The sequence below is a fragment of the Notothenia rossii genome (genome assembly GCF_949606895.1).
Source record: "Notothenia rossii genome assembly, chromosome: 1".
NCBI lineage: Eukaryota > Metazoa > Chordata > Actinopteri > Perciformes > Nototheniidae > Notothenia > Notothenia rossii.
In genome coordinates this window covers 75391732-75414820 of record NC_136912.1, presented here as the reverse complement: position 1 = coordinate 75414820, position 23089 = coordinate 75391732, and the positions used below count along the sequence as shown (strand labels likewise).

The following is a 23089-nucleotide window of genomic DNA, read 5'->3' as shown; positions in this document are numbered from 1 at the left end:
CACATCACCACACTCTAACAGTGACAAACCCACTTCTGCACTGTGGCGCCCACCTGTGGATGTCAGCCACCTGAGTGATGAGCAACAGATGAAGGTGGAACAGATGTTACATGAGGAATCGGCAGCCTTTGCTAAAGATGATGGGGACATAGGCTGCATTCCCAGCCTGCAAATGTCCATCAACTTAAAGGACAACATCGCAGTTCAGCGCACATACAGTGCAGTGCCCAAGCCTCTTTATAAAGAGGTTAAAGAGTACATCCAAGACCTGCTTGTAAAAGGGTGGATAGTTAAGTCCAAATCTCCGTACTCAGCTCCTGTAGTCTGCGTCAGGAAAAAGGATGGGTCCCTAAGGTTAAGCATCGATTATAGAATGTTAAACCTGAAAACAGTACCAGACCGTCACCCATTGCCTCGTATCCAGGAACTCATCGACACCCTAAAAGGCCAAAGCTGGTTCAGCATTTTAGACCAAGGCAAGGCCTACCACCAGGGCTACATTGCTGAAGGATCCAGAAACATGACGGCGTTCATCACCCCTTGGGGGCTGTATGAGTGGGTGAGGATACCTTTTGGACTCTCCAACGCTCCTGCTGCTTTTCAGCGCAGCATGGAGGAAATGTTGGACTCTCTGCGTGACAACTGCTGTATCCCTTACCTCGATGACATCCTCTGCTACTCCGACTCCTTCACAAGCCATGTTGAGGGAGTACGTCAAGTCCTGAGAGCCTTGCAGTCCCATGGTGTCAAGCTTCGACCAACAAAGTGTGAGCTGTTCCAGAAAGAGGTCAGGTATGTTGGGAGGCTGGTCTCTGCAGACGGTGTCAGGATTGACCCAAAAGACATTGATGCCATCATGTCCCTGAAAGAGAAGAGGCCAAGCAAAGTTGGAGAAGTGCGGAAGTTAATGGGTTTCTTAAGCTACTATAGAGCCTATATTCAAAGCTTCTCAAGCATTGCAAAACCAGTTTATGATCTGTTAAAAATTAAAGGAAACTCTACCGTGACACAGGGGAAACATAAGGTTGGAAAAGGAACTCAGCTGCCCTCAAGGACACCTGTCCATTGGACTGATGATCACCAAAGGATCCTTGAACAGCTGATTGACATGCTTTCACACCCACCTGTGTTGGCCTATCCGGATTTTGAACTGCCATTTGTGCTTCACACTGACGCCTCTCAGCAGGGACTCGGCGCTGTGTTGTATCAACGACAGGATGGAAAATTGAGTCATCGCCTATGGTTCAAGAACTCTGTCTCCCGCTGAGAAGAATTACAACATGCACTCAGGGAAACTGGAGTTCCTTGCTCTTAAGTGGGCGATATGTGTGAAATGTAGGGATTACCTGTTCTATGCACCCCATTTCACAGTATACACCGACAATAATCCCCTCACATACATGATGAGTACGGCCAAGCTTAATGCTATGGGCCACCGATGGGTAGGTGAGCTAGCAGACTTTCGGTTTGATGTCAAATACAGGCCAGGAAGAGTGAACATAGACGCAGACATGCTCTCTCGTCTCCCTCTTGACATTGATCCTTACGTCAGAGAGTGTACTGAGGAACTCACAAGATAAACCATCCAAACCACATGGGATGGTTGTGAGTCTTCAAAGAGGCAGGATGTTGCTTATGTTGCTGCATTGGACCTGGCTTCATGCTCAAAGTCACCTGTGAATGTGTCACCCCTTACCATTGACCACAGTGAGCTTGTCAACGCCCAAAATTGCTTATCAAACTTAAAGAGGCCAAGGCAGTATTGACCAATGAGGACAGGAAGAGAGCCAGTGGTACACTCAGAAAGCTCATGCACGAGTGGGGAAAACTGCACATGGAAAATCAACCGTTGTACCGGACAGCCAGTCAGCGGCAGCAGCTTGTCTTACCATCACAATACCACCCCCTGGTACTAAAGCATCTCCATGACAAAATGGGACATGTTGGGGCTGAAAGGGTCATCCACCTGGCTCGAGACCGTTTCTACTGGTCTTTCATGAAAAAGGACATTGAAACCTATGTAACCAGAAAGTGCCCCTGTATCAAACAAAAGAAACCTGTGACACAAGTCAGAGCACCAATGGGCAGCATCACTTCATCTGCACCACTTGAGCTTGTGTCTATAGACTATATGCACCTGGAAACTAGCAAAGGGGGCTACGAGTACATTTTAGTAGTTATTGACCATTTTACCAGATTTGCTCAAGTCCATGCAACAAAAAATAAATCTGGCAGAACAGCTGCTGAAAAAATCTATAATGACTTCATTCCAAGATTCGGCTACCAGGCCAGGTTACACCACGACCAAGGCAGAGAGTTCGAAAATGACCTGTTCAAGACCCTGAGGCATCTGGCTGGAGTTGCTCATTCGAGAACAACCCCATACCACCCCCAAGAAAACCCAGCTGAGAGGTTCAATAGAACACTGCTACAAATGTTGAGGACCCTGGGAGAAAAAGAAAAGAGCAACTGGAAAGACCACTTATCCCTGGTGGTACATGCATACAACTGCACCAGGCATGAGAGAACAGGCTTCTCACCCCACTACCTCATGTTTGGACGGCACCCGTGTCTCCCAGTAGATTTAATGTTTGGTCTGTCAGCCAAAGGTCAGACTGAAACCACACAGGGCTATGCTAAGAAATGGGCTCTGAGAATGAAAGAGGCCTATCGGATTGCACCTGAAAAAAGTCAACACTCCAGTACAAGAAACAAGAAGTACTACGACTGTCACATCAAGGGAGTTGTGCTCCAACCTGGTGAAAGAGTCCTAGTCCGCAACATGAGTGAGAGAGGTGGACCTGGAAAATTGAGGTCCTACTGGGAACAAACTGTGTATGTCGTCGAAGAACAAGTTGGTGAAATTCCTGTGTACAAAGTGTGCCCTGAGACAGGTGGTGATAAGATCCGTACCCTCCATCGAAATCTCCTACACGTTGTCAATGACCTACCTGTAAACTTGCCTGAACCAACAGGAAATCCGCTACCACCTAGAGGGAATAGCAAGAGTCATCATGTTGAGAAACAACGACAGAGAGAGACATCACAAAGCAGTGACTCAGAAAACTCTGATGATGAGGCACCTAGAGAACGATACTGGCTAAGAGTACCCCCACAAGCTGGACTTCACTCACAGAATATTGAACCTAGGTCTGGATCTCAGCAAAACACAGACGGTCTGAAAAGGGTACCTGAACCACATGGATATAGAGTGCCATCGAGATATCATACACCAGAACAACATGAGGTTGTTACACCTGAGAGAGAACAACCAGAAGAACGGACTGATGAGGAAGACCTGCCTGTGGATTCTGAAGCACCGGAAGAGCATGAGTATGTACAAGTACCCTATGGCTATGACCGACCTGTGACACCTCAGGATGAGCCAGTGAGGAAATCCACACGGGACAGGAAACCTCCTCAAACGCTGACATATGACTCCCTTGGTCAGCCATCCTCCAGATCATGTGGGCCTACAGACCCAGCGGGACTCTATACTGTACAAGCCCTGCCATTCTGGGGAATGCAGCCCGTTTCTATGCCACATTGCACTACACACCAGACACTGCCTTACACTACACACCAGACACTGCCTTACACTGTAATGCTACCATACATACATGCATATTGAGAAGGAAAGACTGTTACACCCACTCTCATACATATTGTATTCACCTGTACATTTAAAGAAGTGCCCTTGTGAGAGTGTGTATAAGTGTTTTCAAGTTCAAAGAGAAGGGGCATAAGTTAAGAGGTTGATGGTTAATGTTGGCAGCCATTTTTCTTTGTCGGGGAGTGTGTGACCCACACAAAGTGTGTGATCACAATGTTATGTTTATATTTAATATCATTTTAGAAACCTGTTTAACAATGGACAGCAGGGGGCAGTAGATGGCAGGGTAACACTGCCGTAAAGGGGTTTGCTGTGATTTGCGCCTGCCGTAAACGGACTGATGTGGAGACGGTGCTGCCGTTGGCTTGCCATTCTGGCAAGACCCGCCAAACGAGCAGCTAAGGATTTCGTTGTTCATAATTTCTCCTGTTTTGCAGGTCAGTTTTGTATACATATTGTCACAAGTGTTATAAATATCCAGGGTAGTGTTCTGTCACGATGTCCTAGTTTTTGAAGTGGTGTTTGGACTTGGTTATAGTCTTCAAATCTGCGTAGGAGACTGTCTCGTGGTTGCTGTGTGCGCGTGTGTGTGTAATGGTGGTTGCTATTTTAATGTAGCATAAGTTCTTTGATCAAAGTGAATGCAAGTACATGTAATTGTTTACAGCTCATGGAAAATGTGTACTTACATATTTTCTGGGTTTATATCCTAAGTATTTTGTGTGTGTGTTTTGTATTATCTGTATGTGTTCTATGGTCAGAGTTAATACATAAATGCTTGTGGGATGTTAATGCTAGCACAGATTAGATTATGATGCTTTACCTGGGAAGATATTTAAAAGGGTTTGATTACAAAATCAATATCTGAATAGAGAAATTCTTATTTTAAGTCATGGTTTTTATTTCAAATATATTGAAGACATGAATATATATGGACAAGTGTTTATATTGAAGACAGAAAAGGGCATTAACAATTGTGTGTGTCGTGTGTCAAATGGTTAAGGACATTAACAATTGTGTGTGTGCCAAATGAATAATAAATTCTGGCAAGACCCGCCAAACGAGCAGCTAAGGATTTTGTTGTTCATCATTTCTCCTGTTTTGCAGGAATACTATCTGTCATCGCGCCCTGCATAGAATACCATGTTACGTCCAAAACACGTTAGGCATTGTTTCTGATAGCAGGGACGTGCACAGACATTTGGAGGGGCTATTGCTCTAAACGAAAAAGGGCCTCCCCCCGAAAAAAAACATAAGACCTTTTGAAAATTGTTTTTAATGTAAAAGAAACCGATTATTATCAACTAAATTGAACAGTAATTCACATCACATAACAAAATAAGCTAAGGTGACTACTTGCATGCGGTGACTTGATTTAAAAAATGTTTTGCGGTCCATATCTCATTAAAATATCTAATGTTAGTAACTAATAAAGATAAAATGGGGACAATTCTGTTCTAATGTAGTTTGACCATTGTAACTGCTGTGCAGACATACCGATAAAATAGGGCCTCTAACTAATTACCTTAAATAAACTCGCTAATTAATGAAACCAGTTCAATACACATTATTCTTATTCTTATCATTCTTTATGAGCGCAGTAACGGTAAGGTATATAATTACTTATTTATTTAATATTCCATAACTTAGTAACAGAGATGATCAAACTAAAGTGATAGAGACATGGCAGAAATCCTACAATGAAGCGGGACATTGAACTGTTCACCCGTGAGAGGGCGATCAAGAAAAGAGAGTGAGCGGCGCGTTGAGGGAGTTTACAGATGAAAAGACACAGAAAGACAGAAGCACAATAACAACGAGTAGGCTATATTTAGTTTTTTTTTTGTAAATAACCGCCGGTATCAAGAGGAAGTAAAGTCCCCTGGTTTGTCCCTTATACCCTAACTGCCATGAGTCAACTCAAAATTAAGTTTCCAAAATCCGACACTGAGGTGGTCTTAACGCACCGGCAGATGACAGCGCTGACAAAGTGTGTTTCCCGCAGCGAGACGCTACAATACTAATTGTGGGCTTATCATGATGATTCGGCCACAACAGAAAAAATAAAAACAAACTCTCGCTCTCTCCAGAGGGGCAGGTCAGCCAAAAAGGCCAAACGGGTCGTTGCCCGGGCAACATTAGCCCGTACCTGTGCACGTCCCTGTCTGATAGCAACTCTCTGTGGGTCCACCATCCAAAATTACGTAATATCGGCAGCAAATCTGTATCCGTTCGTTGTACCCCCGTTTTTAAAAGATGTGGGTACGGAGGAAAAGAGAAAGGGTTTTATTTTCTGACACTGCGTGAGTTCCCCGACACACCGGGGACACATATTTATGAATAAAAGACATCAAAAAGTGCATTTTGCATGATAGGTCCCCTTTAAGACTGCTTCTACAGTACATTCAAGCTGTGGCCTGGAGAGCAAGAACCGACATGTTGAGGTAAAGGTTAACACGGGAAAGGGAGTAAGGAAAGATTATAACTGCTTGAACAACGGTCCCTTTAAACTTGCTTCAATATGGAATAAAAAAGGTAAATATTCACCTTGGAGTTGTTGTCTACAAGTACTGTGAATCATGCACTGTAATTTGTAGCCTATTGCAATGTGAGGGGTTCACCATTCTTAAATCACAAATCGTTTTTCAGTCTAAGCTTCTAAACATTAAGTCAGGTTATCTGCCAATGCAAAGTATGAACCTGATACCAATGTTCTATTTTCCCAAGATTTGAAAATGTGCTGACATGGATGAGGTAACAAAAACTGGCTGTAGATATGGGTGGATGAAATGTCAGAGAGATCATTTGAAGTGTTTAAATACATCAGGGTGTTGTTTACCTTGAGCTAGGTAGTCTTCTTCTGCAGAGAGTACTGCTGAGCATACTGACAGGAGCAGGATAAAGTTCCACCTACAGGGACACATAAACATATTGTGTTGAGCCAATTGAAAACAATTCTGATAAAGATTCTGCTACACAAATGAGTACATTTTCCTCCAAAAGACCCTGGCAAATATAAACACACAACAGTTACATGTATGACTAAGCCTGATAAGAAGAGAGACAATTTTTTCTACTGATCATAATTCCATTGTTGAGGTCTACTAGAATATATTTACATTGTTCAATGTTCCAAAATCTCATTGGTTTCTCATATGCCCCTTTCACACCAACGCGGTTTCAGGGCCGGTTCAGAGCTATAGCCTGAAAAGCATTGTTTTTTCCTGTTCACACCGCAGCTGAGCCACCTCTAAGCTCCGAAAACCAGTGCTTTTCAAGCACCAAAACATTGTTGGTCTAGCAAGAACCGAATACTTCACGCTTACGTCGGAGGCGGGGGAAGGGGCAGGGGCGGGATTAACCCGAGCAATAACAGTTTATGGCGAGTACGGCAAATGAAAGTTCTAACAAGCAGTAGCGCTGAGCAAGTGACTAGAACGCAACCGCACACTTATTAAAAAAAACACACTTTATAAAGTCAGGCAACACTAACCAGGCTTAGTGTGATTCTGTCTATTTGTACCTTACTTTGACCATCTGTTCGCTGTCATTGATCATTGTGGAGAGCAGGCAAACGTTTTGTTTTGTATTATAGCAGCTATTGGATGGAATCAATACATGGGCTGCACAGGTTGTCATGACTCATGTCCGACTATCACAAGTAGAATCATAATGAAAAATACGCCGGTAAAATGTGCCGGTTTATGCCACAAAAGGATGGCAACAAGTAGTCAAGATAGTCAGTTTAGCTTCAGTTGCCATTATAACATCACCCATTTTATACCATAGAAACTTTCATAACAGCGTTGTGATGCCAAACAGCGGGCAGCACTGCAGTGGTCGGTAAATGCCGCTGAAACTCTGGAGAAAAGTACAAGGGTTGAGAAGTAGTTATTTAATTTAAACTGTCTTCGTATGATTAAAAGCAACATGATCATCGACCCAACACTGTTAGGGAGAAAACAGCAATGTAAACGGTGACATTATGACGCAGCAGCGACAGCACCAGTCAGGCTCTGGGCGGTGTGAACAAAACGGGGGCTGAAAATAAAAGCCGGTTCCGAATCAGAAAAGCTCTAGCACGGAGCTAGAATGGGAACCGCGTTGGTGTGAAAGGGGCAATACAGCATCTCTGTATAGTATGTGTATTCACTCTCTGTCCTAAACCGCTTGTGGGAGCTCCTGCCCCCCCTCCCTAAGAGCCCACTATGCTCTGATTGGTCAGCTCGCCCACTCTGTTCTGATGAGTCCACCACCGTTACAGCGGAACATCAGTGATTATGTGTGACAATGGCGTTAGCAACCAGAAAATGACACCAGTAATGACAAACTGATGAGAATGCTGCGTGGGGTCTGGGTGCCTTGTTGGCGGGACGTTGTGGGGCTCGCTGCTGCGGACAGTGTGAGCTGGATTACTGGGGTCGTTTCCTGGTTGCTGCGTGGGGTCTGCGAGACAACGAGACACCGCAAAACCCAGCCTGAACTCAGCCTGAGCACACACACAAACTCACAGCTCAGGCTGAGTTCAGGCTGAGAACGCTCTGCAGACCGTTTACATGCAGAAAAAGCTACACAACACACAAGGGGACGGGTAATACTGGAAAAGCATGACATGGGACCTTTAACTGTACACAGAGGACCAGAGCTGGAAACTGCTATTCTTTCTGGCTGTAAGGCATCACTTTTAACCACATAACAACAATCCTATTATAATCATTTTAATTTTGTTAGAGGAAATATTGTTTATGAGGAATTACTGTTCATCATAAAGATGCATGCCAGGTTGTTGTCACTGCATGCAGAGCAGTTGACCCAACAATAAAGCCAAACTGCATCAGCTTTCCAGACATAAATGGTCCTTTGTTGAGGATTTGTCTATGTCCGAGGTGAATTGTGAAGGACAAGAATTTGCTACATCTGAGAAATTACAATAATGACTATAACTTGGCTTTCAGCAATCAACTAAGACAGTTTGCCTTATCCTGTTGAGACACAGAAACAAGTGTGACATTTGTCATTATTTATGTGTCAGAAGCCACAAAACCTAAATAAAACCAGCAGTAACATACCATTTAAAATCACCACAGGGCTCTAGACAAAAATGTTATGTCTTTAAGAAATTGTATGTTGGAAAAGTTTCCCACAAAAGGAGTCAAAGTTTAGTTTCTACAAAATTTTCCTACAAAATGAGTCAAAATTTAGGAATGGCCACTCAAGTCATGAACTAAAGATATACACACGGGCTTTGAGGAAGTCCCTTTTTCACAGTGGTCATTTTCACCTGTCATGGTAGGAAATTAACAGGTGCAATCAGTAACATTAATCAATTCAAGTGTGTCATTAAGCTACAACAATGCTATTAAACCAGCTGCCAATAGGTGCTTTCACACCAAGTACTTTGCCGTACTTAGTTCCCAGTACTTAGATCTGCTCTTTAGTTCATCAGAACTAAAGAGTTCTGATGAACTAAAGAGCAGATTGCGTTCACACCTGAATAAGTCCCTGAGGGAGGATTAGGCAAATGAAGCCGCTGAAGTCACTTCTTCTGCTTTGGGTTTACTGGCAGGCCCCGGTCGGAAGTCCCCGGAGTTGGGGACTGGCAGCTTCTACTTAAGCCCTCCGAGTAAATGGCCAGAACGCCGACACCTCCTCATCACTCCACCGCTCCCATGTTTTTTTTTGTGTTGCCATAAGTTAGTCTCTCTCCATGCGCTGGGCTAATGCTAATGATAATAATGCTAATGCCAGCAAATAAAATGGCGGCTTCACAAAACTTTTTGGGCGTTTTACGAGGGGGGGGGGGGTTGCAAAACACCCAGCCAATCAGAAATGGGAACCTTTTTCTCCCATGAAAGTACCTGATACTAATAAGGGGGTGAAAAGGTTCTCATGAACTAAGTTCTAGGTCCGGATTTTTTTGGTGTGAACGCAACATTTCAAGAACTATCGGAACTATCCTGGGAACAGTACTCCGGTGTGAAAGCGCCTATTCAATACAAGAGCAGTATTAACGATATTGGCTACACCTGTGTTGGCCAAAATGTCAACCACCAAAATGTACTGTAATTAAATGAAAGATTAATGCTTTTAAACCTCTGACCACATATGAACACATATTCAGCACCTCTTCTCCCAGCATGTTTATGCTTGGGAACACTGAACAATTATAATAACACTGAATTATATGACAAGACACAAGAAAGTCTCAGGGAGTCAGCCATAACGGTCAGCAATTGAACATCAACGGTCTTCCATACAATGGTAATAACGGTAAAGCTAGCCAGCTAAGGTTAACTACCATCACCTGTTGAGTTGGTGTCCATTTTTAAAACAAAGTCACAGTGTTAAATAGGGATGTAATGATACCAAAAACTCACAGTACGATAATATCGCGATAAAAAGTCCACGGTGCGATTTTTATCGCGAAATTGAAAAATAAAGGGGAAAAACTTTGATTCTTTAAAAAAAAAAAAAAGATTAAATAATAAATCTGATTTGTACCGCATTTTAGTAGGATAGTAGTATTTGAAAGTGTCAACAATATAATAATCAGACCCTGCAATAGAATAAATCAAGTTTCACTTTAGTTTTTCAAGTAACTCAACTCAAACTCACTCACTCACTCACTCACTCAGCATCATCAAGGTTATCTTTTAGGAATATGAGCGTGTCCACATTTCCAGGTAGAAGCTGGGATGTTTGGGCGTTTAAAAATATCCCCTGCTGTGGAAAAAACTCTCTAGCTTGGTACTGAGAGATATACTTTGGCCATGGGTGACAGCAGTGGGTAAAACTGTGCATTGTCTCTCCACCACTTCAAAAACACTACAGTTGTTGCCAAGAAGGTGAGGCTTATTGACAGGGCGAGATATAAATATACAGTTGGTACTTGTCAATGTCTCTAGGTATGTACATGTAGCCCTGTAAATATGATGTCCTTTTGTGTTATCTGTTGTTTTATGTTCATGTTGTAACCTACTTGCTACCATGTTGGACAGGTCTGACTTGAAAAAGAGATCGATGATCTCAATGGGACCATCTGGTTGAATAAAGTTTTTTTTTTATTAAAACTATTAAAAACAAATTATTTAAAAAAGATTTTAAAAATCGCGGTAGATTTTGTCAGTCTCACGACGGTATTGAGACATTTATTTACCGCAACATTGTGACATTCGTACAGAAATCCTCACCTTTTTCGCGAGCCTTTTAAATATATAGTTATAGACACTTCCAGCTCTTAGGGGGTCGCTAAAAGCACTGAAGCTAACTGCAATATCATTTAACCATTGTTGCTCTTATTCGTGTATTTATAAAGAGAACGGTCTCATTCGTTTTACTGCATCCACGTTTACTGATGCTATGGTACATTATCTTTCCGGGGTTACCTGACAAATCAGCGTAGAGTCAAAGAATGCCCCTTACCGGCGTTTCCTCCGCCACACGTGCTTTTAACTCTATTTATCACCACATTTCAGAATTGATTTTGTTTTTTATAAGTCTGAATTATTATATAATAAATGTGTTCAGCTAGTTTCAATCATGTTTACGTTAATGGGTACTACGTTTTATCGTTGCTAGTTCGCGTGTTATCGTTGCTAGTTTGCGCAGTGATTTAGAACTGTTTGGAGTGTCTGGTTCTGTGAAGTTACAGTATTGCAGTGGCCTAATGAACAAGTCTAGACATGTCATCACATTGTCCATGTTGGGTCCAAATGTCAAAACTATAAAAGCACAATGGGTGGAAAGGGGTAGGTGGAATAATGTGAATGTTCATTGATATAAACAAAACAAATTTACCATAAATGCATAAACCTTACGTGCAAAATATTTGAAGAATTAATGCTTCTAATGACTATAAATAAAAATGTTTAGATTATTCCTAATTAAGTAAATCTTTTTAAATTGAATACCTTTGAGTTTTAGAGTATTGAACGGAGAAACAAACTACTAAGCTTTAGGAACACTTGGTGTGCCTTTTTAGGCAACTTTCTATACATTTTGTAGACTATACAATAAATAAGCAAGACAAATTGATTCTATATTAACTGATAATGAAATAAATCATGATTTCATCCCAAAACAATATTGGGTTGAAATCCATTGTTGTTAAACATGTAAAATAAACTGTTACAAAATTATCCTGCAAGCCCCTCAAAAGGCAACCAGACTCCTCGCTATTTACAAAGGCTTTCACCGTTGACATTTTTATGTCTGGAAATATAGTGAAAAGTCATGCAGGTGGAATGTTTGTGTCATGTTTTATTGATTCCAGACAATGATGGATTTTGTATTAAAGGCACATTTGGGTATTGACTAACTGAAGGCTGTAAATGGAAGCATGACCATAAAGAGGGAAAAGCCCCAGCGAGTATGAGAGAGAGAAAGAGTGGGTCTGTTTTTTTAACCAGATTTTTTCTAACTGATTTATTTATTTAATTGTTTATTTAGCGGGGATAATGCACATCAATGAACACTTAAAACAATAAAATGTGTCAAGCGTAAATATGCCAGATTTAGCTTTGAGCTCATTTCCATCCCCAGTCTCTCAGATAAAACATTTAAGAAAATGACATTGAAAAAACAAATACATGACATGCAAAAAGTGCAAAAGAGCAAGAGCAGCATATAAGTATTCATCACATGGTAATAGAATATAGCAGCAACGACATATAAAGTGCAAGAGAAGATACAAGAGATACATAAAGTGCGAGAGAAGATACCCCTTTAGTAAGGTGCAGTTAGCGGTGATTGCACGGATGTTTGTTTCTCAACCATTCTTTGAGTTGGCCTTTGAAGCTATTGAGAGTGGGACAATCCTGTATGAAGAGCATGTTGTCTCATCGGTCTATATTCCTTAAACCCTTTAAAGATGCATAATTATAAGCTTTATAAGATGCATTCACACTCAAAACAAATAGGATAAGCTCAGTTGTGAAAAGAAACACTTACAATTGACACCTAGACTTTAAATTATATTACACAAATGTAAGAGGAAAACAAACAGTACAAAGCACACAATGAATTATTAGCATATAATTCACTCATTGTATATTTTGATCCCACCAGAATAGATTCCTGGAACTTCAACCCTGTGACCCTCACTGACCCCACCTCTAGGGGGCACTGCCCACCATATAGCTTGGAGGGCTAGAATAGTGTTCATGCAAAGATAAGTAGCAGACAGTGGCTGAAATTGCAACAAAAAAAAGGAGAGCTGTGATGTTGGATGTTTTAATCAGATGTTTATTTTCAAATAAAAAAATATCATCTGCTCATAGTATCACACTATATCAAAATATACTAAATCATAGCCCTTGTTTCATGATGCATATCATACCTCCAGATGCTTCCAAATATACAGAGCCCTAAAATACTTAAAAAGCAGTGTCACGATCTGTCGGTGTTGTGTTTTGTCTTGTCTTTTTCTGTCTTTTGTTTCCTGTTTTATTTTGTAAAGTGTCACCTCCTGTCTTGCCTGTTGCTTTCTGTCTGTTTTTCCTCCCTGATTGTCTGATCATGTTCACCTATGGCCCCTGTGTTTCCTCCTCCCTCCTCACCTGTGTCTTGTTGTGTGATTAGTCTTTTGTGTATTTAAGTTCTGGGTTGTCTGTCTGTCTTTGTCGGTTTGTCTTGTTCCATGACTAGTTCTGCGGTGAGTGTTCTGTTTTGTCATTGTATATATATATATATATATATATATATATATATATATATATATATATATAAAACGGACAAGTCAAATCAAGCAATCTGATTGGTTCTTAGCCGTGATATACTGAGCGTATACCACGGGTAGAATTGTAAGTTACTTTTCACAACAAGTCAGTATCCCTCCGCGTCTGAGAAAAACAGTATACCGTTGGGCTGAAAAGCAAACTGCCTGCCGCTTCGCGTCGGGCCGAACCACGCCCCTTAGCTGTGATATAATGAGCATATACCACGGCCTGTCGTGAGCTATTGCTTAAATATATCATAGCCTTGAAATAAACGAATTTTCAGTTTAAATCTGCATTTGGGTCCTGCCTGTTTCACACACCGTGACAGAAGGAACCGACCACAATGGACCCAGCAGATTATCCATTCGAGAGGGAATTACGTCATTTTACCTTTTCTCTGGCTTTCTGCTATGGTAGGTGGAGGGCAGCGTCCAGTGTGCAGCAGAAAGAGGCTGCTCTGGCAGAGGCGCACCAGATGGCAAGGGAGAAACCTCATCTTGTGAAGTTTATACCTGGCTGGATTATGGACATCCTCCCGAATTGGGATTCCCGGCCTGCTAGCCCCAGGCATTCTAGCCCCCAACCTCCCAATTCCCAACCTGGCACCATACGCCTTGGTGGGTTCCGTCTGAAGTCAACCCGTGCTTCTGCCCCAGTTCCTGCTCCTGTCCAGGAGTCGTATTCCGGAACTCGTCTGGCTTATGGAGGTCCACGGAGTATTCAGGCGGCTGCTAAGAGGAGTCGTCGCAAGGCCAGGCTAGCAGCCCGAGCCCCAGCAGCCATGGTTCCAGACCCAGTTCTGGCCCCAGCAGCAGTGTTTCCGGCCCCAGTTCTAGCTCCAGCAGCCATGGTTCCGGCTACAGAACCGGTCTACACAGCCATGGCTCCAGCCCCAGTATAGGCCCCAGCAGCCATGACCCCTGCACCAGAACCGGACCTTACAGCCATGTTTCCGGCTCCAGTGCCGGCCCACACAGCCATGTTTCCGGCTCCAGAACCGGACCTTACAGCCATGTTTCCGGCTCCAGAACCGGACCTTACAGCCATGTTTCCGGCTCCAGTGCCGGCCCACACAGCCATGTTTCCGGCTCCAGAACCGGACCTTACAGCCATGTTTCCAGCTCCAGAACCGGACCTTACAGCCATAGTTTCGGCTCCAGTACTGGCTCTCCGGCCGACGCTAGCTCCCGGTGTCCTGTCGGCGTACCGGCCGACTCCAGCACCTCGTCTCCAGTTGGCTGTTCAGCCGACGCCAGCTCCCCGAGTCCTGTCGGCGTACCGGCTGACTCCAGCACCTCGTCTCCTGTTGGCTGTCCGTCCGACGCCAGCTCCCCATGTCCTGCCGGCACACCGGCCGATTCCAGCACCTCGTCTCCAGTTGGCTGTCCGTCCGACGCCAGCTCCCCGTGTCCTGTTGGCTGTCCGTCCGACGCCAGCCCCCCGTGTTCTGTTGGTGAACCAACCGTCTCAAGTCTCCTCTCCATTTGCCTCTCAAGTCAACTCTCAAGTCCCTACCCGAGTTCCCTCTCAAGTCCCCTCTCGAGTCCCCTCTCGAGTCTCATCTCGAGTCCCCTTTCAAGTGTCCTCTCAAGCCCCTGCTCAAGTCCCCTCTCCAGTCTCCTCTCAAGTTCCTACTCGAGTCACCTCTCGAGTCAACTCACAAGACACCTCTCGAATTCCTTTTCAAGCCCTCTCTCGAGTCCCCACTCGAGTCCCCTCTCGAGTATCCTCTCGAGTCCCCTCTCAAGTCACTTCTCAAGTCTCCTCTCCAGTGCCTTCTCAAGTCTCCTCTCAAGTATCCTCTCGAGGCCCCTCTCAAGTCTCCTCTCGAGTCCCCTCACAAGTCTCCTCTCGAGTCTCCTCACAAGTCTCCTCTCGAGTTCCCTCTCAAGTCTCCTCTCGAGTTCCCTCTCAAGTCTTCTCTCGAGTCACCTCTCAAGTCCCTTGTCCTGTGCCGTTGGAGGTTCCGCTGGGGGTCCTGCCAACTCTATGCCCTGTGCCGTTGGAGGTCCCGCAGACTACTCTTCTGCCGGGGGTGCTGCCAACCCCATGTCCTGTGCCGTTGGAGGCCCCGCCGACTGCTCTTCTGCCGGGGGTCCTGCCAACCCTATGTCCTGTGCCGTTGGAGGCCCCGCCGACTACTCTTCTGCCGGGGGTCCTGCCAGTTCTATTTCCTGTGCCACTGGAGGCCCCGCCGACTACTCTCCTGCCGGGGGTCCTGCCAGCCCTATGTCCTGTGCCACTGGAGGTCCCACCGACTACTCTTCTACCGGGGGTCCTGCCAACTTCATGTCCTGTCGCGTTGGGGATTCCGCCGACTGCTCTCCTGCCTGCCCTGTGTCCTCTTCCATGGGGGATCTTGCCGACACCGGCTCCTGACCGGCCTTCGGAGCTGTCCGGTCTTCACCCTCGAGCCTGGTCCCCTGGGGTCGCCCGCTGTAGTCTTCACCCCTCCTCGGACTCTGCCTTGCCCCCGGGCCGTCCGCCCGAGTTCCCCTTTTTGAACTCTGCCTTGCCCCCGGGACGTCCGCCCGAGACCCCATCCATGGTCTCTGCCTTGCCCCCGGGCCGTCCGCCCGAGTTCCCCTTTTTGGACTCTGTCTTGCCCCCGGCCCCGTGGCCTTAGTTTTTTGTCCCTCCTCCGGTCCCCCTCCACCCACCCTGTTGGACTTTTTTTTTGGGACGTCTGGGATCCGTCCTTTGAGGGGGGGGTTTCTGTCACGATCTGTCGGTGTTGTGTTTTGTCTTGTCTTTTTCTGTCTTTTGTTTCCTGTTTTATTTTGTAAAGTGTCACCTCCTGTCTTGCCTGTTGCTATCTGTCTGTTTTCCCTCCCTGATTGTCTGATTATGTTCACCTGTGGCCCCTGTGTTTCCTCCTCCCTCCTCACCTGTGTCTTGTTGTGTGATTAGTCTTTTGTGTATTTAAGTTCTGGGTTTTTGTCTGTCTTTGTCGGTTCGTCTTGTTCTGCGGTGAGTGTTCTGTTTTGTCATTATATATATATATATATATATATATATATATATATATATATATATATATATATGCTTTTTAACATATGGCCTAGAAAAGTAGATTGTTCATACCACAGGTGAGCATGAAAGAGATTTTCTTACTCATGTTTTCTTCTGATGATCAGTCAAATCTCAAACAAGTCAATCAATCAACCAAACCTTAACTAAAATATAATTTTAACAATGACAACTATTTTGTTAACATGGGAACACTTGCATACAAACCTAGACACTCCAATGTCATGTATTTTTCCAACTATAACCTAAAACATATAATTATACTTTAAAGAGCGTACAGCTTCAAAGCATACTGTGTACATTAAAAGCAAATCAATCACATCGGCAGGCCTGTACATAGTAACAGCTGCTGACACTGTGGCTTCTGGCAACAAGCATGATGACTTTCAACACAGTGTGGTAATAGCACAAAAGCCAGGAGGAGACAGTAGTCCAGCTATTTTAATATGCAGTTATGTAAGAGTGCGATCAATCACAGGCTTCTTTCACACCTTTAACCTCCAGGGATTATTATGTGACTGTGATGGCTACAGTGGATGGTAGCTGTCTCACAAAAATAGTTCCTTCATTTCCTTTGAGGACCAGATTAAACCAGCAAAGAGGCTACGAGTGTTTGTGTGGCCCTATGTGAACGAAAATTACAAACGGCAGCCATGTTTGTTTTCCCAGAGAAATGCAGCCTTGCAGACTTGAGCAAAATGAAGAGACACAAGCAAACAAAGAAAAGAGTCAAAGAAAGAAAAAGAAAGAGATGGATGAAAAGACAACAAGAGAACCAAAAAGACAATGATTGAGTGTAAGTACAAACACTATGAGCTGTGCCCATCAACTGTTCCCCATCTAGAAAGTGCTGTGACATTCCACTGTCGTGAACACAGACATATCGCCCAAGCAGGAAAAGGCAATAGAGAAAAACTAGAGGGGAATATATGATTACAATCATTCATCTGTTAAAGGCGATAAAACTGACATGTATGAAGTCAATGAGTAGCTGGTTCCGCTTAAACGTTGGCATGGTTTAAAAGTAGCCCAAAAAAGAAAAGAAAAAACTAATTATAACACTTAACATTCCCTTTTGGAGTGCCAAGTGGGGCCATCTGATGCTGATTCAGACAGTTCAGGGCTATTTAAGACATCCCTGAGACTGTGCCACCAAACAGGCTCAGGTTGTCGCTTCTGCACATCCACAGTGACGTAACAACACTAACCCAAGGATTCAACCATCCCTCTGTCTCAGCTAAAGTAGAACTTTATGTGATTCTTTACAGCTTGTCGTTAGCTGTATTGAATTAAGAAGCCTGTGACAGACATAGCTTACATGCAGAGACACCAGTTGCATAATTTCTTTCTGAAATCCTGTGGTAAATCCCTGTCTAAGTGACAGCACACTTTGAAATGCTTTCCAGCCTGTGCAGTTAATGGAAAAGACTGCTGAAAGCAAGACAAAGCTCCCCAAACACTGCTCTGTTGACTAAGGGAAATACCACTATGTGGGGGAGTGGGTGTCATGTCAAGACTATAAATAATCACAACTTTAAACTCCCCGCTGTAATGAATTATTCCAGCAGTAACAGATCTCTTCTTTCTCCCCTCCAAATTTGCCGGGATCCCTAACAATGACTCTTTCAACTGAGGAAAACCACTCAGAGGGAAATGGAGAGGTAAAGTGCTCAAGCTGGATTGGCAAGTGGAGAAATGTCACTTAAGTAATGTTTACAGTCCTCATAACAAAGGGATATAACTTTCTTACTTTCATCACTGATGTCTGTCCTGGGGTGACTTCGTAAGCAGTGATACCCGCAGTACTTTGTTCTGTAATTTGGCATTTACGGAGTCCATTAGTATCAACAAAGCATGCAAAGCTGGTAATCTACTCTACAAGAATTCTATAATGATTAACTTCTTGAGGGAATAAATAGAAATGAAATGGCTCCAGTAAATTACGTTGTTGATTGGTTTTGGTGGTAAAAGTAATGTACAACTAAAAATCTTTTTTACTTTGCCTTTCATGGAAACACTCTCAGATTATTAAGGACATATTAGGCCACCAAAATAAACCTGATGGCATTCACCTTGACTGACCCGCCACATGAAATCCATTCTGTTTACTTTGAAAAGATTGTTTCTTCTTAACCAAAGTAATTGTAGAACCCTTTAGAGGTACTACAAATAGTCATTATTCAGAAAATTGACGTTTACAGAGCTTGACCTTGGAGAATTTTCCTTACATCCACAGTTGTATGCCAAACATGTGGCCCAGTTTAAAACAAGTTTTAAATGAAGTGAATTCAAAACAGAGGGAAGGCAATAACTCTGAGATATGAACTGACGCAGTGCTCTCAGGAGCTGTAATGAGGCTCATTATAGAATATCCTTAGGAAAGACATTGAACTGGAAAATAAATAAATGTGACATCTGAAGTGTATACATATAATATATACAGTAGATATCTCCTAAAAAAAAACGTATTGCACACACACAAATTATTCACATGCTAAGAGCTTGGGGATATTTCTCTCAATTAAATATCTGATCAGGAGTTGTGTTCTTGCATGCTTCGCTTCTCAATCTCGACCAAAACATTCCCGGACATGAGCAAGTAACTGATCCACAGCCAATTGTCTATTGGCTGGGTTACAGCTATAACACCTGTGTTCTGATTATAATTACTTCATAATGGAAGCAATGAGTGGACTCGTCTTCTTCACATGTCTAAACAGCCCTGAGCAAAAAAATAGTAGCTCAACAAGTTTCCAGGTTTCAGTTGCCCACTTAATGTCCTATCTCTGGCCAAGGCATCAAATACTTTTACGATCTGATATCCAAACTAACTGAAGCAACCCATACAAAATACATGAATCTAAATAAAGTTTTGATAGGTATGTCATGTCAGGATACTTCTTAATTGACAAAGAGTTGAGCGTGGTGCATGTTTGAGCACAATCAGATGGGTGACTAGAGTCAAGAGGTCACTGCAGTCCAGAGTAAATATTGACTTAGTCCACAAAACAGCGAGCAGATAAAGGACTGTGAGTAAACTTCCACTGGCCTTTAATAGTTGGCCCCTTTCCTGTTGTGGGGAGACCTGCAGATGTTAGGAGGGTTAAATACACTCACTCACACAGACAGGCCAAATTTCCCACAGGCACCGGTGAAGAAGGTGAGCACACAACAGCAAGAAGGTGGGCAGGCCTGGATTACACAATGCATTATTTTTGTTTACAGATTAAAAATACTGCTGAAACATCCACACAATTCTCAAATTGTTTTAAAGTCTAAGTTTTACTGAGTTATGTTAAGCTATGATAATAAAATGGTTACAGTAGTTTACAATAGTCTTGACAATATGACATATTTTTCCTCCTCTGCAGTGCTTTTTCTATCAGCAGGCCTCACAATGGACAGAGAGTAGCTCTTAAAATAAATCTTTACTGTAAGGTTAAACTGTAAATTGAAATGGGCTTTCCTGTGAGTTTTTCAAATCATGTCAAAAAATAAGTTGGAAGTTGTAATGTATAACTTTGAACATGGTTCCTCTTATCTTCATGATGGAATAAGAGTGTGTATATGGATATTTGTATCTACAAGTCTGCAGCTTACTTTGCATTTTGCTTTATATTCAATAAGGTACCCTCCAAAGTTTCTATTAAATTCACTATTAAGAGAGAAACCATGTATCCAACGCCTTAGCAACACACCTGTCATTATACCACAGGAGCACAGATGCATCATCATGTCATTGTGTGTAATCATGTAAAAAAAGAATGGAAGTGGTAAAGGCAGCCAAAGACAATAAGACTTACTTGTTTGAAAAGGTTTCTTATAAACTATGATGTGGGTATGTAAACTGGGCCTTTTAAGTTAAAAGCTCCTTCGGATTGGACTCTAGCTGCAAACATTCAACAATAACACCCCCATATATATATATATATATATATATATATATGGTCAATTTTTGTGTGTGTTTATTCTAATGTGTTTGTTTTTGTCCCCACTTCCCAACATCTGTGTGGTCCAATTGTGCTTTTATTGTGTTACTGCCCCCCTTGAAAACAAGATGGTCTCAAGGAGTTATTCCTAACAAAGAATTTACCCCAAAATCCAAGTCCTTCGTTAAGAATTCATTCTCTATACTCAGCATTTTTATAAGCCATAAGTCTAGACCCTAAAGAATAGCCCTTCTCCAATTCCTGAAAAACGTGCATCCTCAACTCATTATGGGAAGTAGCAGGTAGCGTTGAGCTGACTGAATGTTCTCAGTCAAGTGTGGCCTATGTGAGTCTCTGCAGCTATACAACCCAACCACCCCCGGCACCAATTCTTGCAACAGTGGGTGATTGTCTGGGGCTCAGGAGCCAGTCAACCCCTGATGCATACTCTCCCAGTGAATTCAAGGGAGGCCACACTTGTTCTCTGTCAACCCAGGCTCTCATTTTAACTCTCAAGGGCACAAAAAAATGTATCTCTCAGGATTTCAGGTTCACTTTCTTTTCCATCGAATGCAACAACAGAATGCATTGTTAGCACAGCTCTTTTTTTAAGTTCTTATCTGGAAGGGATTCATAATTGAGTACAGACAACTTGGACCCACTTCTGATGGAAGAAAATGCATTTCCCTGTTGGGTAAGGAGGCGTGCACATTTCTGTAGCCCCACAGAGCCAGCTGAATGTAACAGGACAACAAAACCTGCATGCAGGATGTCAATAATAAACACTTCCATGAGGAATGTTTAGGTTTAAAGGCACTAAATAGATGTTGCCCCTATTTAAACACTAGTGCATAGTTTGATTAATTAGTAAGATATTCAGTCTCTGACAGTTTCTCTAATCCCTATTTATCATTATACAGGATAACAAAGATTGATCACTGACATTATTACTTACAAGCCCATTTCTGTGCTTGTTTTCCAGCGTATCATAGCTATGTGAATGAAATACAAATAAATAGATGGGTGTACAATAGAGCACATGGTATTCATATTATAATGTAAGAGATCCCAGTCTGCATGTTCATGTGGCGAGTTCAAAGCCAAGACTAAGAAGACATTTATCAAGATCAACTAAGAGTAAAAAAGAGGCTCACACAGTAAACCTTTCCACATGTGCAGCTGTAGGCTACTGTGGCATGAATGATTATTGTGCAGAATTTGCAGAAAAGTCAAAAGAAAACGAAGATATGTTATTGAAAAATTCCTAAAATAAAAAACTACAATAATGGACAATAATGATTGTAATATTAAATCCATGCATGTATTGTATTGCTCGTCACGTTTTGGTTGCAAAACCTTATTGCTTGCTGCAGAGACTTTGTTTAGTAAATTGGCGCCCCTGTTCAGGAAATATGCCAGACAACTGCAATAAGTCCTATAGTTGCCATTTTATATGAAAAGCAGTTCTAGAGGCAGTTTCAGAGGCGCACATGTAGCATAACATCTGCATACTATTAAACCAAATGCTCACTTACGTTGCTGCCGCGGAAACGTGTCCACTCCTTGTCCGTTGAGCTCCTAAATGCATTTGTATGCATTTGTCCAGGCAGCAGAGATCTGGGTGAAAACAGAATCACACTCAAGAGGATACCTGCTCATCGGCTAACCATTTGGTAACAGCCTAAGGAAGCGTAGAGTGGACGGATGAGTTCTGCCAACTCAGAATTTCCTCATTGCATTGCAGTCCGGAGGAGAGATCTCTCTCACTCGTTCAAACCAGAGCTTCTCAGATCCTTTGCGCTCTGCGGCGCGCAGTTATCAGGCTATTTCTATCCAAAGTGGAGACGCGCAACAGTTGCATAGAAAAAGTTGGCTAGGAGAGCGGCTAGTCAGACAGAAGCAATGACTGTGCGATACAGAGTCAGAGCTCGACTGCTTCTCTCAGAGTGATCTCCAACACAACAGCAGATCCAGCCTGTGCGTCTTTACCCCGAGGCGGCGGTTTCTGCTATGTGCCTTGACTTGCACCGATGCAAGGGGACCCGTATTCACACAACTCCTACCAGCTGGTGGTGTTAGATTTCACCTCTTACAGGCTCGTGACATCACAGATCGACTATGGCTTGTGTTAATCGATGCCTTTTGTCTAGATTGACTACTGTGTTAGGCTAGCCTAACGCATGTACAATAGGCCTATGTATCTAAACTGTAAACTCAGCAGGTTGGAGAACATTTTTTAGTTTTTAACAAAGGAGCATATACTTGCTTGTGCATACATGGTCCACACACTGAAATAATGACAGATAACAAATGAAAGAGATCAGCTGGTGCAGCCTCTTGTGGTTTGCTGACAAGCAAATCTGCAAGGTGACGCAGCTCAAGGCACTGATGTTCTGGCATAATGGCAAGAGTTCCTGTTGTCCAGCCATCCGTCGTACAACACTTTATTTTGGCATAAAAACGTACAGTGAACAGTCTCTGCAGTCCAGCATATTTTTCTTAGCAGGAGAGAGAGTTGTATGACACAGTACAGGTTAATTTGAATCTCATAAGCACTTGGCATGAAGACAAGCCACAACAGGTAAGTGAGAAAGTATTTTGGGCAATGCTCTATTGGTTAATGATCACAGAGGGTTCAAACTGTCAAACATGATGCAAAAATAATCAATTAAGAATGTCAAGTTTGGTGTGAGAATATGCAACAGTACAGTATCTGCAGCCAGGGGCATGGAGCCATGTGTAAAATGATCGATTGCATCCCGGTCTGTTTTTTTTCTCTCCCTTCAGCATAAAAAACACTT

General features: G+C 43.0%; 1 protein-coding gene across 1 annotated transcript in view; it reads right to left on the bottom strand.

The window, feature by feature from the left end:
* Window positions 1-22353, bottom strand: part of col24a1 (collagen type XXIV alpha 1 chain) — a 97946-nt gene extending 75593 nt beyond the window's left edge. The window contains exons 1-2 of the mRNA XM_079693522.1: window positions 21824-22353; window positions 6453-6523 (exon numbers count right to left, since the gene is read on the bottom strand). Of these exons, the coding sequence (XP_079549648.1) occupies window positions 6453-6523; window positions 21824-21876 (124 nt within the window). The 5' untranslated portion in view covers window positions 21877-22353. The remainder of the gene's footprint in view (window positions 1-6452; window positions 6524-21823) is intronic.
* Window positions 22354-23089: the final 736 nt, after the last annotated feature.